This window comes from Coturnix japonica, chromosome 21 (genome assembly GCF_054131305.1).
Source record: "Coturnix japonica strain WE chromosome 21, WE-NBRP24, whole genome shotgun sequence".
Classification (NCBI taxonomy): domain Eukaryota; kingdom Metazoa; phylum Chordata; class Aves; order Galliformes; family Phasianidae; genus Coturnix; species Coturnix japonica.
The window spans coordinates 7,726,273-7,746,810 of record NC_140683.1 but is presented as its reverse complement, the minus strand read 5'-3'; the positions used below and the strand labels follow the sequence as shown (position 1 = coordinate 7,746,810).

The window sequence follows — 20,538 nt, the reverse complement described above, 5'->3', positions numbered from 1 at the left end:
CAAGCAGGGACACTGTGGCAGTCCCCAGCTGTGGGTCAGAGGCATTGCCATGGGCCCCACACATCTGCCAGCAGCCCTAGACGTGGTGCCCAGAGCTGCTGGGGAGCACCATAACCACACATGGGCTGGGTGTCAGCACCATGGGGCAGCCCGTGTCACTCTTGCATTGAGGCATCTCCTGTCTTTAGTACACGGAGCAGCCCCCTCCCACTCCTAAGCCATGTAGGGTTATATTTGGGAGCAGGATGGTCCCAAACAGAGGCACGGACCCCCCTCACTTCACCCCAGCCCCCCCCACCGCCCGGCACGGCTCCAGCGCAGCGGACCGGCATTTCCTCCCGGCACGGAGCCGCGCCGCCCGCCGACCCTCCTCCTCCTCCTCCTCCTCCTCCTCCTCCTGCCGAAGGGAGTCGGTTTCCTGCCGCCGCCGCCCGCTCAGTGCGCTCAGTGCTCGGGGCAGCGGTCGGGATGTGTCGTCGGAGCTCTCCGCTGCTGCCGCTGCTGTTGGCGCTTCTCGGCCGTCCCGGTGAGTGGGGCCGGGGGTTCCCGGTGGTGTGAGGGGTACGGGAGGGGATGAGGGTGAGGAGATGCCCTGAGTGTGGCCGGATGAGCCAGGAGCTGTGCCCTGCGGTGGGGCACATATACAGAGCGTGGGCATGGGACCCTGCTGGCGTGGGACCCCTCTGACATGGGACTGTGCTGACATGGGACTCTGCCATGGATCCCCTTGGACGTGGGACCCCTCCCGCTGCCCCAAAGTCCGGCTGCGTCACCGGGTGTGCGTCAAAGCGCTGCGGCTGCTGCTCCCTTCCGAGCCCGCAGCACACAGCGGGTCCTGGGCTGGTCCCCGTGTCACCAGAGCACCCACCCGGGTGGCTGAGCAGGGAAGGGAGTCCCAAAAGCAGCTTGCCTTGATGGCGTGGAAATGGGTGCTGTTCTGCTGCCTTCACTGACAACTCTCCCCATGACCTCACATGGAGGGGCTGTGGGGCACCAACAGCAGCCAGAGGGGCTGTGGATGTGGGGACATGACATGCTGGGATGGGATAGGGACAGAGTGTTAGGATGGCAGCAGTGCCAAGATGCCCTACAGCCCATGTGCTGGGATTTGTGCCATGCAGGCCATGCCTCTCGGAGCTGTGTTATGTGGACCCCATCCTATGTATCTGTGTCATGTACTCCTTGTCCTATGGCTGTGTCATATGGTCTCCATCCGATGTAACTGCACCATAAGCTCTGCATCCCGTGTAGCTGTGCCATACAGTCCTTGTCCTATAGCTGCGCCATACTGTCTGTGTCTTCTGTAGTTGTGCCATACAGTCCTTGTCCTATAGCTGTGCCATATGGCCCCCATCCTACATAGATGTGCAGTAAGGTCTGTGTCCTACTCAGCAATGTGGCATGGCCCCCATCCTGTAGCTGTGCCATATTGTTTGCATCCTATGAAGCAGTGCCAAATATTCCCCATCCCATCCCCTCTGGGTGACCGTCCTTTGCAGCTGTGCAGTCACTCTCTGTCCCGAGCAGCTGTGCCAAACAGCTGCTGTGCCATGTCTGTTGTACTTGTGCCATTTACTCTGTATCCTGTGTGGCTGTGCCATACAATCCCTGCTCTAACATGGCTCTGTTGTATGAGCTGTGTTCTATGTAGCTTTGGTCCCCATACTACTCAGCTGTGCCTTCTAATCCCTGTCCTACTTAGCTGTGCTGTGTGCTTTATGGTCCTCATCCTATGGAGCTGTGCTATACTGTCCCACACAGTGATGTAATGTAGTTCCTGTCCTTCCTATCTGCTCTGCGATGCTTTGTTTATTTATCTGTGCCATATGGTCCTTGTCCTGAATGTTCAGTACAATTCCTGCCCTATACAACCAATCAGTAAAGCCCCTGTTATGTGTAACTGTGCCTCTATAGTCCTTGTCCTGTGTAGCTCTGCCATATAGGCCATGTCCATACAGGCTGTGCTACACCATGCCCACCACCTGCAGCTGTGCTATATGGCCCCCATCCTTTGTGGGTGCACCACAGCACCTCATGCCCTTTATAGCTGTGCTGTACGCCCTGTGCTGCCACCTCCCCATGGCACAACAGCCGGTGATGGCCCAGGGATGCCAGGCTGCTGCACTCCCTCCATTCCCACCCTTGGCACAGCTGAGCCCTGCCAGCTCATCACACGAGTGTCAGCACACTGTGCTGCCTGGCAGCACCCTGCCCTATTGGAGCCCCTCCAGCCTGGCACCCCAGCACTGCAGGGCTTTGTTCTGTGCCTGGAGCCTTTGATCTGTGCCTAAAAAAAACCCAGGAATCCCTCATGCCCCGCGACGACACAGCAGAGAGACTGAGGGCAGGAGGTGGGAGGTTGGAAAAACATCCAGTGGGGTTTTTTCTTTTTCTTTCTTTCTTTCTTTTAATTTTATTTTATTATTTTATTATATTTTTTTTTTACGTTTCCTGGAGTACAAAAATAAATGCTCCCTTATCTGATTGACCCCGCGGGCGCAGGCTGGGCCCAGCTGAGCGCTCTTATCTGATCCTGACATCATGCTGCAAAGCACTGCCTGCCCCTGGGGACGGGGACGGTGCCCGCTTGGCACCACTGCCCTATATCCCCTCTGCAGCATCCCTGCTCTGTGTGGGGCTGCACAGCTCCATCCCCATCTATGGCACTGTGTCACCGGGGGGTGATGAGCCACCCAACGCACCCAGTGATGCCGGGGATCGGGGTCGTGCCCGGTGCCACCAGGGCAGCAGTGTAGGGAAGAGTGCTGCGGGCTGCGGCGCCCAGATAAGAGCCTGTTTATCTTCCTCCCGATGCTGCGACGGCTGCGCCAGGAGGAGGAAGTGTTGGACAATAGGTGGGACCTCGGCAGCGTCACTGCGGGGCCTGCGCCGTGACCCCGCTGCCTCAACCTCACCACCCCAATGTGGATCTGGGATGGCACGCGTGGCCCTCACCCCATCCCCAGCATAGGGTGTCCCTGGCACAGGGCATTGCCTCCTTCATTGGTGGCCCATTGGGGATCCCGCAGAGTAGGGATAGTGCTCTGTGGCCACATCTGAACCAAACGCAGCATCCACAGCCCCAGAGGGCATCCAAAGCAATGCCACCCATGTGTGCCCCATGGACAGCTCAGGGACAGCACTGAGCAGGGCAGGGGAAGTGCCCCAAGCCATCCCTGCTGCATTTGCAGGGCTGCAGCTCCAGCAGCGTTCTGCAGTCAGGATTTCCCTTGGCAGCTGCAGCACAAGGGACGGGGACGGTCAGTGTCAGCGCCGCCCGCCTCACACCTCCACAGGGACAGCTCGGTGCCATTTCCACACCTGGCCCTTCCGATTTCCTGCCTCAGCGGGGGCCGGGGAGGGTCAATCACTGGGGGAAGCAGCACGGGGACAGTGTTATTTTCCAGACCGGATCCGAGGATCATTAATGGGACCAAACTAGCCAGCACCAGGCGGGTGTTCCAGCACAGCCCCTCTCGCACGTCCCATCCCCACACCAGCAGGCAGTGACTGATGTCCCTTTGTTTTCTGCCCAGACCCCGCTCCAGCTGAGCACTGTGACTTGCAGCCGGTGACAGCAGAGCCGCCCGTCACACTGTCCTACACCACCAGCACGGTGCTGCGGGGCTGCAGCAGCAGCAGCTCCACCAACACCCAACATGAAGTGCACGTCCTCAGCATCCAATGGTCCAAGGTGAGCATGGTCCTTTTCCAGCCCCCCCCCAGGGAATGCAGCCCCCTCACTGTGGGACCAGCGAGCAGTGAAGGCAGCTGGGACTGCTGTCAAAATCGTTTCCTCTGAGTAACGAGCAGCGAGAGAAACCAGATTAACCTTTTCCACAGTGCAATTTCCCTGCGTGGCCCAACTTCCCTTCTCGGATGAAGCTGCGGTTTTGCTCCGTCCCTAAAGGGGTGGTTGAAATTCTTTATAAAGGCGACAGCCTGAGCTGCAGGGACTGTCCCTGCACTGGGTGTTCCAGGAACCCACATGGAGTGGGTTCCCATGGGGATGGATGCCCATGGGGATGGATGGATGCAGGGAGGGATGGAGGCAGCCTGCCCAGCGTGGTGACTGCTTGGTGGGTGCTCGAGGCTGGGTGGTGAGCCTGGGGCTGCTCCCCTGCCTGGTGCACTCACTGCCCAGCCCTGAGGTGGGGGCTTTGGCTGGGCAGGAGGAGGCAGCATTAGGGGAAAACTGGCCTCAGGAACCAGGCTGGGCTCTCTTTGAGCTTCTGAGGCGCCAGCAAACCCAGCACCGGGTCCTCACCACCCTCCCAGCTTTCCCAGTTCTGCTTTTTGGGGCACAGACGGGGCAGGAGGAAGCCTGGCCCTGCTGCAGACGCCTGTAAGTGAGCGTCAGGGCCGGGGGTGCCCCTGCTTTGTCAGCGGAGGCGGCAGGGGACACGCAGTGATGTCACGGCTGTGGCACTCGGCTCGCCGGCTCCGAGCCCTGGGGAGCCGGGCAGGGACCCGGCTCCACTCCTAGAAGAATTACTGGAAACTGCTTTCTATAAGCAGATCCCACAAAGCAATTAAAAAAGAAAAAAGAAAAAAAAAAAAAACAAAACACCCACAACAAAAACCCAACCACGACACAACAACACCGAGCTGAAAAACCTCTAAGAAAAGGCTGCGGAGGGCGAGACGCAGCCTCCATCCATCTCCTCCATCTCCTCCATCTCCATGCACTCAAAACAATGGAGAGCCGCAAAACACGCGGCAGGAAAACCGGCCCGGCTCCTCCTGCCGCCACGGGGCCACCTCGGGTCCACGGCCACACACACAGCTCGCCGGGGTCACAGCCGGCCGCATGCACAGCGAGATGCTGCTGCTGCTTAATTTGTGCCTCACTGGGGCTGCAGTGGGGCCACAGTGTCGGGATGGGGCTGGGAGAGCAACAGGGGCATGTCCTGGTACCCAGCGTGGGGATGCTCTGGTGTGTGGGGTGAGGAGGCACCAGTGCCAATGTGGGGATGCTCCATATCATGGTGTGGGGATGCTCTGGTCCCCACCAGGTGACACCTGGTACACAGCACCTGGTCCCTGATGCTCTGACCCCTATGAAGGGCCATAGCACTGGGATGCTCCTCCCTGGTGTGAGCCATTATTGGGGTCTGTCACACTGTGGTGTGGATATACACCCTCCCTGCATCCATCCAGCTGCCCCAAGGCCAAATCTCCCATCCCTGCTGCCTCCTACATGGCTCATGTTTGGGGCCAGCCCAATGTACCTCCCTGCTGCCCCAGTGGGGGTCAATCCCAGCCATATTCAGTGCTGACCCTCTTCTTGCCCCCCACAGACCCCTGTCCCCATGCTGAACGTGTCCATCACGCCACGTGCTGACGACTGCACCCGGCGAGCAGCACTCATCCTCCAGTGCCCACAGTGCTCGGCCAGCATCACCTCCACGTGTCAGGACCTCCTCATCCACACTGTGAGTGCCACAGCAGCCCTAAGGGAGGGGCTGGAGGGGCTGGGGGTGTTTGTGTCCCCTCTCCTGGGGATGATGCTCATACCGGGGACAGCTGGCTGCTGGCAGCGGATCTGAGCACGGGGCAGGCCGGGCAGTAATGACGCATGGCGCTTGAAAAAGCTCCTGTTTCCTCCGGCTGCCGGGAGGAAGGTCAGCGATGGGGTTTGGCTCCAGCGAGCTGAGCCGGGGCCGGGAGCTTTGTTAGCAAAATAAACCTCCTGCTTTGTTTGCAGCTAATAATAAAGTGGGCTGAGCTCCTCGCGTGCTGCCGGTCACCTAAAATCCCTGCGGTGTGACCCAAAGCGCAATGCAGTCAGTGCTATGAAGGTGCCAATCCATCTGGGCTCAGAGCAGCACCTCCCATACCAGGAGTGGGGGCCCTGTGTTTCCTGGGTGGCAGGGAGGGATGTGTCTGTGTGCCCTGCTCTGCCTCAGCTCCATGTGCTGCTCACCCGCAGGACGCCTATCTGAGCCCCAAGGCACAGAGCACGGAGCTGCCAGAGGCTGCCAAGGGAGATCTGCTGAACTGGGTACAGGACACCTATGGGGGCATCACATCGTACAGCGAGCTGAAGGACCCGCAGAGGATCCACCTCCACCTGGGTGAAAGTGAGGCAGGACACAGGGAGAGGGGGCAGGGGGGACGACTGGGTGGCACTGGGGGATGAGATAAGCACAGCGCTCCTGTGCCACTATGCTGGAAACACATGGAGCAATGCTGTGGGCACACTGAGCATGGCTGTCACATGAAACCATGACAGTGGTGCAGTTTTGGTGCCTGCCTTCCCCACAGATAGCAGCAGCCCCCTGCACTGCGTCCCCCAGGAGGACTTTGATGCCACTCCGCACCTCGAGGCTGAGGTCCTGTTCCGTGAGGTGAAGGGCTGCACCAGCAGCAGTGCCCACAACACCAGGGCTGCCCACATCGTCCAGCTGCTGCACAAGCCCAGGTACTGGGGAAGAGCCCGGGGTCTCTTGTGGGCAGCCCAAGAGGGGCCCAATGCTGGACTGGGGCTATCTTGTGGTTTTGCAGCTTGCCCATCACGGAGGTGAACCTGACCCTGAGCTGCCCCGAACAGCAGCCGAACAACCAGATCCTCCTCCTGCAGGGCCCAGCCAACCTCACCTGGCTCCTGATGCTGAACAACTGCAGCCTCCAGTTCCTGGTACAGCCCTTGCAGCTCTTCCCCACTGCTGCCCCCATCCCTGTCTCTGCTGACCCCCTTCTGCTCCATCCCCACAGGCCTCTGGTACCTACAAGATCCTGCACTTCCCCATGGGGCCACTCAGAGGGGAGCTGCTGCCGGACACGGAGCAGGGCCTCATTGCCAAAGCCTTTGAGAAGAACTATAGCATCATCGCCTCCTACTCCACCATCCCCATCAGCCCCCACATCACACTGAAGATCCATGAGCGTGGTCAGTCCATAGTGCATGAATACGGCCAGGGGGTTTAGGTGGGGGGTCCTCACTCAGACCCCATACCCTCTCCCTGCAGAGGTGCCAAAGAAGCTGCCTGCAGGACCCACCTCGGCAGCCCCGAGCCCTGACATCATGTCCAGCACGCTGCTCCTCATGCTCCGGCCCTGGAAGTGCACGGATGACACCATGGAAATCGTCATCGCCAGGTCCCACCTGGAGGTGAGGGCAGTGCCTGGGGAGGGGATCCCATCCTGCTCCAGGTGCTGAGGGGTGAGGAGGGCTGGATGGGCACAGCAGGGGGAGCTGGGTATGATTGCTGCTATTGTCGTAGCCCATCAAGGACGTGGTGAACATCACCCTGCGGGACATCAGCTGCCAGGCGGAGAAGAACGCCACGCACTTCATGCTGCACACCCTGCTCAGCCACTGCGGCACCTCGCTGGAGAGCCACGGCCACGCCAACAACGAGGTGAGCACTGCTGGCTGTGCTGCTGATGGGGAGACCCCGGAGCAGCCCTAATCCCACAGGCAGACCCCGGCAGTGGGGATGCTCATGGGGTCTCCTCTATGGCCGGTCTGACCGATCCTTCCTGCCCTCCTCACAGCTCATCCTCAGTCTGTCCAAGGGTTCGGTGCTCAGGAGCGTGCGGGTAAGTGTTGGTGGCTGCGTCACCAAGCAGGGTGACATAGAATAGTGGCTGATGCCATCCCTGCCTGCAGGTGGCCTTCCAGTGTCCCATCCCACGGGAGCTCTTCCTGCGCCTCTTCCCCACCGCTGCTTTTGAGGCACCACAGACGGAGCTGGAGGTCAACAAGGAGGTGTTTGTGCAGGTACCGTGCACGGGGTCCAGGCAGCGGGGTGGGGATCAGACCATGGGGTGATGGCATCCCTAATAGTCACCCTCTCCCCACTCAGGCATCCATGCACTTGGAGGACTACCCGGCCGACCTGCAGCTCAAGGAGTGCTATCTGATGGCCCCCGGCATGGAGCCGCTGCTGCTGGTGCAGGGCAACAAGGCGCAGAGCTCCAGCGTGGCCATGCTGGAGGAGCCCCCCAGCAACAGGGCCAGGAAGGTCTGGCGCTTCCGCTTCACCTACACCATCCCCGAGGGCAGACACGTCCCATTCTCCGCCACCCTCAAGTGCAAGGCTGGGCTGCAGGTCAGCATCACCCCCATCTGGCACCACGGTCCCCCTAAGCATATCAATGGGCTTATCACCAAGCTGGGAACAGCATCCTTGCTCCCCAGAGTCCTTGGGCACAAGGAACTGAACCACATCCCCATGGGGTGGTGGCACTGGGGCTGGAATATCCCCATGCCTCACCCCGACCTTCTGCCTGGCAGAACAACACCATCTTCGAGAAGGTTTTGGAGGTGAAGGTGAAGGACATTTGGCGGCCACCCAACAGTGAGCTGGGGACACGGGGCAGGGTGTGGGGGTCTGAGGAAGGTACCCCCACACTGACAGCCTCATCCCACTGCAGACCAAGGGCTGGGGCTGTCTGCTGTGCTGGGCATCACCTTTGGAGCCTTCCTCATTGGCGCACTCCTCACTGCTGGGCTCTGGTATATCTACTCTCATACCCGTGAGTATCTCTGGGGGGAAATTGGGGGGGCCCACACACACACGTCTCATTGCTGGGAAAACCATCCTCCTCCCCACTCCCAACCCTCCTGCATGTCCCCGGGTGGGGGGCTGTCATGTTGCCATCACCCAGACATCCCTTTTGGCCGAGGCATCTCGTGAGAGCGAGCCAGCCACGGTCCCCAGGGTCCCCACAAAGCTCATCATCATCCCTCATCTTATCGGGGCCGGGGGGGGAGTGGGAAGGGGGTTCAGAGCTGTGTTGGCCTGGGAGCACAAGCCCTGAGCCAGGGACGGGTCCCTTATCAGGGCTGGAAAGGTCACGTCCAGGATGAGCCATCCCCTGCCGGCCCTGCCGGCGCCGAGTTTTGTTTTTTGGCCCTACATTATTTTTCTTTCCCCCCCCTCCCCCTCCTGCCCCTTCCCTGGACCGGCGGCGTAATGCAGGTCCCATCTCCAAACTGCAGCCGGTTTCCACCACGGCACCAGCCTCAGAGAGCAGCAGCACCAACCACAGCATCGGCAGCACCCAGAGCACCCCCTGCTCCACCAGCAGCATGGCCTGACCCCCTCGGCCCCCCTCTTGGCCGTCACCCCGCTGCCACCACCGGCTCAGCCTCCATAAAAGCCTTTTCCTGTCCCAAACCTCAGGCTGAGCCCAGAGGGGGCCACGGCCCCACGCTGTCCCGGGGGCCACCCTTACTCATTCAGTGAATGCTTTGGCCCCCCTAAGGCAGCCCAGGGCAGGGAGGGGGGGGCACCATGCAACGCCCTTCCAGGGGATTCCCAGCATATGGGGGTGTTGGGGGCAAAACGTGGTGCCCCCAGGATGCGTCCTGGCACTTAGGCAGTGTTTGAACCCCAGCACCCACAGCCCCTGCATTACCCTTCCCGAAGTAATGCAGTGCTAATGCACACTGAGCAGCAGCTGGGGGCAGCGGGTGCAGCCCCGATGGGGTGACCCCCCCCTGGCCCTGTCCCATGGAGGCAGTGGGCAGCACTGGGAGCAGCAAATGGTTTATTGGGGTAGGGGCTGGGGGTCAGACAGCACCGCGCTGCTGCCCCCTCAGCCCAGGGCAGTGCACAGACAACAACCCGGGCCCCCCCAGCCCAGCTCCAGGTCAAAGTTACAAACTTAATAATAATAAAAACCTACACTACATTAAATTAGTGGCACAGAGCCTTGAAGCATCACTCACACCTGGGGCATGGAGCACCCACAGACCCCCAAAACCTGCCCTGGGGAGAACAGGGGACTCACAGGCCCCCCAGCCAAAGCCTGGAGGCAGCCTGAGTCCATCACATCACAAGTGTCCCCTCCACCTTATGGGGACAGCCACTCCCTGGGCTGGCACAGACAAAAGGCACTGGGGTGAGAAGGGGCAGGAACAGCCCAGCTTGGAGGGAGTCCTATCTGCCTCCAAGCATCATCCAAAAATTCAAGTCCAAGGAGGTACAGAGCCCCCATCCCCACTACTGGGACAGCGTGGGGTCCAGCAGCTTAAGGACCCCCCCAACCAGGTGCAGGCTGCCGGTGACAAGGACGCGGATGGTGGCTGCCTCCTGCAGCAGCACGGCCCCGCTGGTGGCCACAGGGTGTGGGTGAGCCCCCACCTTGGAGGCAGGCAGGGACAGGTGGGGGTCCCGGCCCTGCGTGATCCACTGCAGCGCATGGGAAATGCAGGGGAAGACGAGGGAGGTGGAGTTGAGCGGCCGCTCGGCCGGGGGCACCAGCAGCAGGGCTCCCCGCAGGGGGTCTGGTTGCAGCAGCCCCCCCACCTCCAGGGGGGCCGGCAGCCAGGGACCCCCCTTCTCCTCCATCAGCCGAGTCCACGTCTTCTGGTTCTCCACGCAGCGTGTGAGGGCGTTCTCCAGCGTCACGTTGAAGTTTTGTTGGTCTGAGGGGGGAGTAGGGGCTGGGTCAGGGATGGGGTTGGGGTGGAGGGGCCACCCCCAGAGCCTGGTACTCACCTGCATTAGGAGCCACTGACACCTCTGTGAAGTTGGGGCAGAAGACGGCGTAGTCAAAGTGGCAGGGCTGTGGGGAGAGGGGGCATCAGTGGGGCAGGATTCCCAAGACATCCCCCCCCCCACTGCTACCACGATGCAACCAGGCCCTGTCCCAGCCCAGTGGGGCACAGTAGGGGGGCTGTTAGGACTGCAGCTGGGGCTGAACCCCTTGGAAAGGAGGGAGGCGTTGAGCAGGACAGACAGACAGACGGATGGACGGACAGATGGACAGCAGCTCCACCATGTGGCTCCCAACACCAGCAGCAAAGTGGGGCCCAAGAACAGCACCTCCCCCACAAGCACCCCAAAACCTCACCAGCAGCAGCTTCAGTAGTGCAGCCGTGTCCCGGTCTCCCGTAGCATTGAAGAGCAGCACCCGCACCTCAGAGCCACTATAGGGACAAGGGGTGGGTGGGTGCCGCCCTATGCCACGTATCCTTGTTCCCCTCCCCGTGTCCCCTCCTTACTCCTGAGGTTTGTCCTCATTGAGGGCTGCCTGGCGAAACCAGCGGACGCAGGCCTGGATGCTGCTGGTGGTGTGAGCCCCGTCGATGTACCACGTCACAGGGCCGTGCTGCAGCACCTGGGTACGGCCCGGCCACTCCGTGTCCCGCAGCCCTGGGGGGGGGAGGCACAAATCATGTCTGAATCCTGCCACCCCCAGCACCAGGATGGCACCACAGGGGGAACCACAGTCAAGCACAGCCCCCCCCCCTGCCCATACTGCACCTTGGATCATGGCATCGCTGGGGCAAAACGTGGGTGCCAGCGGCACCGAGCGCTGTGCCGACAGCTCCGCTCCGGGCAGCACGTCCTGCAGCACATCACTACCTGCTGGGGGGGCACATTGTGAGCCATAATGGCACCGCTCAGGCTGTGCCCCCCCAGCCCCACATGGTGCCTTACCCTCGTAACCGCGCCGCTGCAGCCACGTCCGTGAGAGCTGCAGAGCCAGAGCAGCGTTGGAGCGCTGATGGCTGCCCGCCAGCCCCAGCTCCAGCACCCGCATCCCCGCCTCAAAGGCGTCCAGCTCAGGGCAGAGGTACAGGGGGCACTGCAGGGACAGGAGGCTGAGCCCAGACCCACAGAGGCCCCCACCCCAATGCTCAGCCCCACGCTGTCTCCTTTGCTCACCCCACACTCCCTCGCTCGGTCCCGCAGCACTTCCAGTGGTTGCTCAGGCTGTGGCACAGTGAATGCTGGCACACCGGGCTGCGGGAGGTGGGTGGTTAGGATCCAAACACAGGGCAGGGATGGGAGGCGAAGCCTTGTTCCTACCTTAAAAATGCCACCTTTCTGCCAAGCGATCTTCTCCACCGTGTCCCCCAGGATGCTGGTGTGGTCAATGCCCAACGAGGAGACGCCGCACACCACTGGTGTCCTGGGGACACAGTGTGAGCACAGCAGTGACACCGGGATGGCACAGACAGAGGGTGCACAGCTCAACCCGCTCCTACCTGATGATGTTGGTGCAGTCGAAGGCGCCACCGATGCCCACCTCCACCACCGCCAGGTCCACCTGTGTGCACAGAGCAGTCACAGCTGGAAAGGAGCCCTCAGAGCCCCGTGTCTGACCCCAACCCGTCCCCACAGACCACATCTCTTGGCTCCACACCTCCATGGGGACACTGACCCCACGCAGCCCTTCCCAGCAGCACCACCCACCTTCTCCTGCAGGAAGACATGGAAGGCCATGATGGTGAGGAAGCGGAAATACGCCGGCATGTTGGCCTGAGCCTCGTCCTGCAGCACAGGGGTATCAGTGTGGGGCTGTGAGGGCTCCACACACTGCACTGAGCCCCAGTACAGCCCCATACCCCACCTTGTTGCCCCGCAGCCGTCGATACACCAGCCAGAAGTATTTGCTGAACAGCTCCTTGCTCAGCGGCTGCCCATTGATCCGGATCCGCTCACGTACCTGCACCAAGTGTGGGGAGCTGGGGGGGGGGCGAGATGGGGGGGGGGCACATTCAGCCCCAGCTCACCCCCAGACTCCTCCCCCCCCAAGTGCCCACTGCCCACCTGTAGAAGCCGGTCCGCAGCCCGTAGCCACGCAGGATGCGCTCGGTGAAGGCACAGGCTGAGCCCTGGGGATACACTGACATCAGCACAGCAATGGGGGGGGGGGAAGGGAGGTAAAGCGGCAGCGTGCCCCCCCCCAGCCCCCAGCTCGCAGCCCCACTCACCTTGCCCTTCGTCCCCGTGACGTGGATGATGTTCAGCCGATCCAGGTCCTCGACCTGCGGGGTGAGCACGGAGTGAGACCCCGGGGCCGCGTGTCACGTGTGGAACCGGACACGTGCGGGGCCATAGTGTGTCCCGCGGTCTCACCCGCAGCCCGCTCCGCTCCAAGAAGCCCCGCATGGCGTCCAGCTGCACCCGGGGGTCCCCGCGCTCCCTCTTCACCTGCTCCAGGTAACTGGCGTTGGTCTGCAGCGTGTTCAGGGTGCGGATGGCGTCCTACAACGAACCGGCGTCCGCTGCGGTGTGAGCGCGGGGGGCACCGACCCCCGACGGCACCGACCCACGTGCTGCACCCGCACGGGGCGGCCCCGCACCGCGCTCCCCGTTACCGGAGCTGTGCCGCCCACCCCGCTCCCCTCGCGGCTCGGAGCGGCCCCCACCCCGCACTCTCTCTCCCTCTCGGCCCCGTCCCCCCCAACCCGCAGCTCCATGTACCTGATAGTCCGCAGCGGGGACTCTGGCCGGCCGCGTGCTGAGCCCCCTCCCTCGGTTCCCCTTGGCCCCCCGCAGCGCCCCGCGCAGCGCTCGGATCCCCCGCGCCACCATCGCTCCGCGCCGCCCCGCACGCTCCGCGCTCCGCACACGCCGCCGGCCCCGGGACCGCGGCTCCGCCCCGCCGCCATCTTTGGAGCGGGCAGAGCCACGTCGGAACGGGGGACAATGTGCACCCAAAAACACCCCAAAGCCCCGCACGGAGCCGCCACATCCCGCAGCCCCATCACAACACAGCCACGCCATCCCACCCCAGCCCCGCAGCATGGGAGAGGACGCAGCCCTATGGGAACAGGACCGTGTTTATTCACTCTTATATCCGCTCTTATAAAGATACACATCCAGTCCCCTCCTCATTTAGACGCTATTTCAGAGCCCTCCACCACGTTACATTTACCTTATAGGTGTCCTTTATCATCCTCGCCCGCTGCTCTCACACCAATGCAATGCCCACCGCTGTGCACACAGAGCTGCTCTGCTCTCCCTGCAGGGCTTTGCCATGAGCCTGGTTAACGGACAACTTATCGAATGCCAAAGGTTAGAACCCCCTGCGTTTTGGACACGTCGCTCATTGGAAAGCCTGGGGATCCAGGTGGTTCGGGAGAAGGCAGCCAGCTCCAGCTGGAGGTCGGTCATGGAAGACAAGGTGACAGGAGCTCTGGATCAGTCAGTCCCGCTGTGCACATGGTCCCTGGGAAGGCAGCAGTGCTGCTCCAGGCTGTGCACAAATGGCTCCAGGACAGAGCAGGACACAGAGGAGTGTTTGTAAGCACAGCAGCCCTTGCAGCTCCAGCACAACCACACTGTGAAGCACCACAAGCAGAAGAATGGGGCACAGCCTGAGTACAACAACCCCAGCTCCATCATTAGCACTGAGGGGAGAAAGCACGCGGGTGTCTGGGTGTGTCCCACAAAGAACTTAATTGCAGTCTGGAGCCCAGAAAGCACAGACACTGAGTGCTGTGACAGATTCGATCCCACTGTAAATGCTGGCTGTATGGACACTAAGTCCCCTTCAAGGCTGGTTGGTCATCAAGCCTGGGGCCACCCTGCTTTCCCCACATCACTCAGAAGCATCTGCAGCGTCCTACAGCAACGCCTGGGTGCTCAGAGGACACACAGTGCAGACAGCTCCCAGCAGAGCTCCCCGCAGCAAACCCAGCACTGCCAGAGCCAGCTTCTCCATCATCAGATCCATAGCAATCGATTCACAAGATTAACATAATCAATAAGGACTGCTCCGTGGGGACACGGGCTGTGCCAAAGCCGCAGGGAAATGCGGGCTCAGAGGCATCATTTCCCCACTCACACACACAACCACACAGCTCACTGCTGCAGCTCCATGGTGACAGAGCTGCTCTGCACAAGGAGAGGGGAGGGCACTTGGCCTTGAAGGAAGTCCCTGACCAGAGAGAGAGAGATCCCACCGAGACTGTCCCTGCAATACATCCCACAGAGCAGCCCGGCTGGGACTCTGCTCAAAACACCCTGTCAAATTCAGTCTGGTTGGTGGCCGCAGGGTTCCTGCCTTGATTTGCTGGCTGCTGGGGCATGTGCCCACCCCGCCTGCGTGGCGGGGCCAGGTACTCGAACATGGACTGGTTGTGGGTGGACAGCATGTTTTTGAGGTCCGAGGGCATGGGGTCTGACCAGAAGAAGTCGTGGTTCAGCGCATCATCGCTGTCGATACGTTGGGCCGGGTCCAGCACCAGCAGCTTGTCGATGAGGTCGAGGGCATAGGGGTCCTTGACGTAGGCCTTCAGGCGATCCTTCACCTTGCGCTTCTGGCCCTTGGGGAGCTCCAGCTTCTGATACAGCTCGTACTTATCCACATTTGGCCAGACCTGGAAGGGTCAGGAAGGAGAGATTGGGAGAGGATAGGATCAGCAACGGCTTGTGTGCTCCCTGACACCCCCAGGCAAACCAGTATGAGGTTTGTGGAGAGAACAATACCATTTTATAACCTCTCAGTCAGCAAACCTCATTCCCACAGAACAAAGAAGGCAATAAAGAGTGCACTAAGGCATAAAGACATGTGGACAAGTCAGGACAGAATCCTCCTGCTGTGGGAACTGCACATAGCACGGCATTCCTGAAGGTACTCCAGGATTTCTGATTCTCTCTCACCCCCCCATCAAGAAAAATCTACTAGAGAACATGGCTTGGGCAAACTCCAGAATGGCCAAGGGCAAAACTCTTTGCTAAACAACAACCTGGATGTACACGGCACCTTTTATTCTTAGAAATGACAGCCTGCTGCAATCACCTGCACTGATATCAACCTCAGTCTGGGAGAGATAAAACCAGAAAGTGCTTGGGCACAAAAGGAAGCACCTTTGGTGTAACAGAGGCATCAGCCTCCACATTGCGTGTAAAACCACCTGCCCATCTCACCCTGCATAATTACAGCCCTGGCTAAGATCTCTCATGGCTCAATCCCCCACCAGAGGGCAGGACAGACTTCCCTGAAATAAGGAACTGAGAGCTCACACCAGAGCTGAGCTCAAACCACAGATCACAAGCCAAGAGGCTGAAGAGGCTTCCCAAGGTGAAGAGGGCAAAGCAGTTGAAGCAAGCAAACAAAAGCTTATTTAACCAAAAAGACAGAGGGTGTTCGGGGCTGTGTCTCAGATGAACACAGAACAGATTCCTACATGTAATGTTCTGTTCTTTCATTCTCTGAGCAACCAGCATCCTCTCAGTGCTCAAAAACAAGCACAATGCTCAGTCATCCCAGAAAAGGCCAAATTCACCCTCTTATGTGTAAGGAGGTGGTGTGAGTCATCAGAGAGCTGGAGTTTACACACAGCAGCATGGATGCTCAATGTTAAGCTGGACACTTAGCACCCAGGAGCCTCCCCAGCCTCCCTGCCAGCAGCAGGCAAGCTCCAGTGCTAGGAACACACAACAGCCCACACATAAGAGAGGACAGAGGACCAGAAGTGCCTTGTGCCAGTCCCTGCTCTCATTGCTGTGCTGCAGATCCCACAGCCTGCCCATGCTCTCACCTCTGGTGTGATGGATCCGCAGAGCTGGCTAATGAGGGTGAGCTGGTGCTGCTCTGTGTTCCCCTGCATGATGGGGCTGCGGGTCCACATCTCTGCCATGATGCAGCCTCCACCCCAGAGGTCAATGGGGGGCCCGTAGTCCCGCTCCCCTAAACAGAGGTGCTCTGTAAGTCACCTGGGATGTGAAGGGAGGAGAAGCCAGCAGCACCCATCACCTCCTACCTAGCAGCAGCTCCGGAGGCCGATACCACAGAGTCACGACCCGGTTGGTGTAGCGGTTCGGCTGGCTGTTCTTAGCCAGGCTGAAAGCTCGAGCCAGCCCAAAGTCTGCAAGCTTCAGAACTCCATCCCGCGTGATCAGAACGTTTGCAGCTTTCATGTCTCGATGTAAGATCTGTACGAGGGCAGACACTGAAAAGTTACACCTCTGAGGTATCACCTCCTTGGGCACCCAGGTGCCAGCAGGGCGCTCAGACTCAGGAGATGAAGGACAAAGCAGAACTTCCCTCCAACCTGTACTACGACACCTCAGCCCACAGCACAGATCTGGCCCATTACCTTGTTCCTATGGATGTAATAAAGTCCATTCAATAGCATCTGCATAACTTTCTTGATCTCTGAGAGCGTGAACTTGACGTGGGTGTTGCTGAGAAGTCCAGCCAGGTCGTGCTCACAGAAGTCAAACACCAGGTAGATACTGCCCTTGCAGCGGTTGTATGGAGAGGCTACAGGAGAGACAAGGAGGAACAGTCAGCAAAGGATTTAGCTCCTCCTGACCTCCATCCATCCTCACTCACTAGGTGAAACCTCACGGCAGAGGAACATCAAAACAGGGACTCCAGATGCCTCAATAGCCTTCAAAAAGAGGTATTAAAACAGCAAAACAAGCAACAGTGGATGAGGATCAGAGTGGTAGTGAACATCATGAGAAAGGCAAAGCAAGAGCAAAAAAGTCTTTGAAAGCTTCATTTGCGTGTTGTGCTGCATGCATAACGGCTGTGAGGTTTTGTGCCTACAAACTGCAGCCCATGGGTGCACACACACAGCTGACAGCCGAGCACAATCATTGCATCAGCATTAGAGGAGGAACAGGCAAAGACAGACTCACACAGTATTATATTATACAGCAAATATTTCTAAAGCAACATTAGAAAGTGAAGCTTACTGCAACCTCAAATGGTGTCTATGAGAACAGACTGATGCAGATCAATATGATTTAAAACCCCAACTTCAATTGCAATTTATGGTCAATGACAGGAAACCTCAAATGAAGCAATCAATTTCAATCTTGCTCCTAGAGCACACGTGCAAAACACCAAAACAAAAGGCTGATTTTCATCAGCTGTGCACAGCAAAACCTGCTGATCAGCAGCAAGAACCAGAAAATGAGGACTAAGCTCAGCCTGCACAGTAAATGCAGCAGCTCTCCCCTGCTTTCTAGATTGCACATGACAGTGGTGCCGTCCTCACAACTCCTCTTCCAACATAGAAAGAGAAAAGCTTAAAGTCTGAGAACAGTCAAAGTGAAACAGTCTGTTTTTCACTTGAATCTGAGGTCAAGGTAGAAAAGTGGAATTTAAACAAGACCCAAACAATCTGACACAGCTACAAAAATATTGACCCGAGATGTGCCAGCAGCATGCAGTCATCACAGCTGGTTTAATCAATTAAACATTAACTCGGTGTTTTTCCTCCTACCTACTGGTTCAAAAACCGGCAGTAACCTACATTCTATGGAGCAACACCAGGTTCCCAGACCTAGGCCTGAGATTCCTACCAGTTGAGTGTAGAAAACAGCAGCAGAAAGGTGCTATTATCAATTGTATTTAACCAAAAAGAACTGACTACAGCATGGCAGGCTTTAATATCATCTGTCGCTTTCCAAACCTCTTTCGCAGTACAAATCCATATAAGAGAAGGATATATAAAAATGAGGAAACGCTTTAAAATGATTTCCCTGGAAACTGAGCCTGGCCAGGTGCATTAAGCACATCAGTCACACAGCAGAAACGTGCTGCCTCCCCCAGGGACTGCCTGCAGCGATATGATGGAACAGCAGCTCAGCACAGAGCAACTGAATTGCTCACTGTGAAGTGGCAGCACTTCCAATCCAGCCCTCAAAGCCTGGGGGGTTCCGTCATGCACAGGAGAGGCTGAGCAAGTCTCCAGCTGGAGCTGTCACCAGCACAAAGCTCCATGAGCTGCAGAAACACGGCTCCTGCTTCCAATGGCATCAGCACCATAAAGCTGCAAAACCACCACCAGGCAGAAAACGTTCTGTTTCACATTCTCTCCTGCTGCAGGTTCATTTAAAGCCATTCAGCCAGCACACAGACAGCAGTCACTGAGATAGCACAGGCATGTGCCAGCAGCACTGACAACAGCTTTTTCCAGCCAAGCTGCAGCACAGTAGCACTCATTCAAAATGAGTTTCCACAGATGAGCGTGTGGTCACCCCAGATTAAAGACTTGAGCACGCGCTCAGCTGGAGGATCCACCCCCAGTGCAACACAGCAGCCTGCTGAGCCACAAAGGTTGAAAACAGACACCCCCTCAGCACAGCACAAAGGAGACCCCGGCAGCTACCTTTGGTCCTACAGATTTCTATGAGGTTCACCACATTCTCATGCTTCAACAGCTGGAGGATTTTAATCTCTCGCAGAGCTGTGATGGGGAACTGGAAAGGAGAAGACACAGGTTAGGAGTGCAGCTCACATCTGCTTATAGAACAGGAGAGTTTGGACTGCTGCAGCACAGAACACCTGCTTGAGTAGCACTGCAACAGCTCATTTAAGAGTAATTGAAACTACAAAACATTACAGGGGCAACAAAACTCACTGGCCACCTTTAGGATTCTGCCACAAGGTGGAGGTGTTTGTGTGACATGGACACCTTCCCTCTTTTCCCATCTATGAGCACAGCACACAGCAAAGCCCCAATTGACCCACAGCACAACCACCCCACCCCCATGTGCTGCATAGTGTTACTCAAGATCTAGCACGTTACAGCAGTAAATACCATTAAAGTTAATACACACTGATGTTCCATAGCCCACCCCCCCCCCCATCCCCTCCATAGCACAGCACGGCTCACACCTACCCCCTCCTTCTCGTTCTCCATCAGCACCTTCTTCAGCGCCACCTTTTTCCCCGTCTGCCGGTGTTTGGCTTTGAACACTTCCCTGTAACAACAAGAAGAGACCCATGTAACAACAAGGACCCATATAACAACACGGAGAGACCCACGTAACAACAAGGACCCACGTAACAACAACAAGGACCCATATAACAACACGGAGAGACCCATGTAACAACAACAAGGCCCCATGAGCCCCATGAGGAGGCGGCCGAGGCCCGCAGCCCCCACCAGCACAAAGGCCCCGGGTCAGGCCGCGGCCTGTTCCCCATGACGCTGAATAACAGCAGATAACAGGCCCCATAGGAGCCATGCCCGGGCTGGGAGCAGAGCCGAGGCCCGCAGCGCTCACCCGAACGTGCCCTGCCCGATCTTGGCGAGCTTCTCGTACTTGGACACCTCATCGCAGAACGGGCACTCCACCATGTCGTACTGCTTGGCCATGCCGGCCGACGGCTTCACTTCCGCCCTCTCGCCTTACGTTACTTCCGGCGCGCCGGCGCGCTGCCTGCTGGGATTTGTAGTCCACCTTCGGCCGCCATGTTGTCACCCCGGATAAACCCGTATCACCCTGCGGCTTTATGGCTGTCTATAGCTGTGTGCCCGCGTTCCCTCCCTCACAGTGTCACCCACTGTGGCTGTGGCCATGCAGGGACACTCCATAGGACAAGGCCCTGGGGCTTCCCTCCAGCTCTGGGCCACTGCATCCCCCATAGAAATGATCCCACAGACAACACAGCTCCCCCAGCACACGGTGCAGTGCGGCCTTGGGGCTCCACCATGGAGCTGAGCCCCATATGGGGACCTCCAGCCATGGAGCTGCCAGCCTGCCCCATGCCGGCACCCAGCCATTCAAGGGCAGCCCTAAAGCACATTAATCCCATTAATGGCACCAGAGCAGCCAGAAGGGGACTGTAGGGACAACAAGGGATGGGACTGAAGGGACAATAAGGGATGGGACTGCAGGGATCACAAGGGATGGGAGCACAGGGACAGCAAGGGATGGGACTGCAGGGACAACAGAGGATGGGACTGCAGGGATCACAAGGGATGGGACTACAGGGACAACAGGGGATGGGACTGAAGGGACAATAAGGGATGGGACCGCAGGGGATAGCGGGGACAGCAGCTGCCATAAGAGCAGATGGCAGCAGCGAGGAGGAAGC

General features: G+C 58.7%; 3 protein-coding genes across 11 annotated transcripts; 1 reads left to right on the top strand and 2 right to left on the bottom strand.

Annotated features, from left to right (window-relative positions):
• The first annotated feature begins 437 nt into the window (after window positions 1–437).
• Window positions 438–9,650, top strand: ENG (endoglin). 2 transcript variants are annotated; one of them, XM_085521457.1, is made up of 15 exons: window positions 438–526; window positions 3,537–3,694; window positions 5,301–5,435; window positions 5,933–6,083; window positions 6,268–6,424; window positions 6,508–6,640; window positions 6,718–6,892; window positions 6,972–7,114; window positions 7,227–7,364; window positions 7,501–7,545; window positions 7,616–7,726; window positions 7,812–8,057; window positions 8,243–8,306; window positions 8,383–8,484; window positions 8,951–9,650. In XM_085521457.1, the coding sequence occupies exons 1-15, from the start codon at window positions 469–471 to the stop codon at window positions 9,106–9,108; spliced, it is 1,974 nt and encodes a 657-aa protein (XP_085377583.1). In that variant the 5' UTR covers window positions 438–468; the 3' UTR covers window positions 9,109–9,650. The 2 variants fall into 2 exon arrangements, with proteins under 2 accessions (XP_085377583.1, XP_015734825.2); XM_015879339.3 differs by having other exon boundaries at window positions 8,931–9,650.
• FPGS (folylpolyglutamate synthase) lies at window positions 9,485–13,766 on the bottom strand. 8 transcript variants are annotated; one of them, XM_015879337.2, is made up of 15 exons: window positions 13,627–13,766; window positions 12,825–12,953; window positions 12,680–12,733; window positions 12,516–12,580; window positions 12,316–12,430; window positions 12,159–12,236; window positions 11,951–12,012; window positions 11,772–11,874; window positions 11,628–11,705; window positions 11,400–11,547; window positions 11,223–11,327; window positions 10,961–11,111; window positions 10,810–10,885; window positions 10,455–10,521; window positions 9,485–10,381 (listed from the first exon to the last, which is right to left on the bottom strand). In XM_015879337.2, exons 1-15 carry the CDS (start codon window positions 13,645–13,647, stop codon window positions 9,957–9,959), a joined length of 1,677 nt encoding a protein of 558 aa, XP_015734823.2. In that variant the 5' UTR covers window positions 13,648–13,766; the 3' UTR covers window positions 9,485–9,956. The 8 variants fall into 8 exon arrangements, with proteins under 8 accessions (XP_015734823.2, XP_032303994.2, XP_085377585.1 ...); XM_032448103.2 differs by having other exon boundaries at window positions 11,223–11,324; XM_085521459.1 differs by lacking the exon at window positions 13,627–13,766 and adding an exon at window positions 13,173–13,299.
• On the bottom strand, window positions 13,514–19,832 carry CDK9 (cyclin dependent kinase 9). The gene is made up of 7 exons (XM_015879340.3): window positions 19,725–19,832; window positions 19,337–19,418; window positions 18,824–18,914; window positions 16,796–16,962; window positions 16,460–16,631; window positions 16,238–16,386; window positions 13,514–15,073 (listed from the first exon to the last, which is right to left on the bottom strand). The coding sequence occupies exons 1-7, from the start codon at window positions 19,814–19,816 to the stop codon at window positions 14,708–14,710; spliced, it is 1,119 nt and encodes a 372-aa protein (XP_015734826.1). The 5' UTR covers window positions 19,817–19,832; the 3' UTR covers window positions 13,514–14,707.
• Window positions 19,833–20,538: the final 706 nt, after the last annotated feature.

What these genes read in the sequence shown, in the direction of transcription:
- FPGS (XM_085521458.1), bottom strand. Translation starts at nt 13,283, where the DNA reads ATGGTGGCGCGGGGGATCCGAGCGCTGCGCGGGGCGCTGCGGGGGGCC. An exon ending in GACTGCACCAACATCATCAG is followed by an intron (nt 11,875 to 11,950) that starts GTAGGAGCGGGT and finishes CTGTGTCCCCAG; the next exon opens with GACACCAGTGGTGTGCGGCG. An exon ending in CACTACTGAAGCTGCTGCTG is followed by an intron (nt 10,522 to 10,809) that starts GTGAGGTTTTGG and finishes CTCTCCCCACAG; the next exon opens with CCCTGCCACTTTGACTACGC.
- ENG (XM_085521457.1), top strand. Translation starts at nt 469, where the DNA reads ATGTGTCGTCGGAGCTCTCCGCTGCTGCCGCTGCTGTTGGCGCTTCTC. An exon ending in AGGACCTCCTCATCCACACT is followed by an intron (nt 5,436 to 5,932) that starts GTGAGTGCCACA and finishes GCTCACCCGCAG; the next exon opens with GACGCCTATCTGAGCCCCAA. An exon ending in GTATATCTACTCTCATACCC is followed by an intron (nt 8,485 to 8,950) that starts GTGAGTATCTCT and finishes TCCAAACTGCAG; the next exon opens with CCGGTTTCCACCACGGCACC.
- CDK9 (XM_015879340.3), bottom strand. Translation starts at nt 19,816, where the DNA reads ATGGCCAAGCAGTACGACATGGTGGAGTGCCCGTTCTGCGATGAGGTG. An exon ending in AGAAATCTGTAGGACCAAAG is followed by an intron (nt 16,963 to 18,823) that starts GTAGCTGCCGGG and finishes TCTCTCCTGTAG; the next exon opens with CCTCTCCATACAACCGCTGC. An exon ending in GCGGATCCATCACACCAGAG is followed by an intron (nt 15,074 to 16,237) that starts GTGAGAGCATGG and finishes TGACCCTTCCAG; the next exon opens with GTCTGGCCAAATGTGGATAA.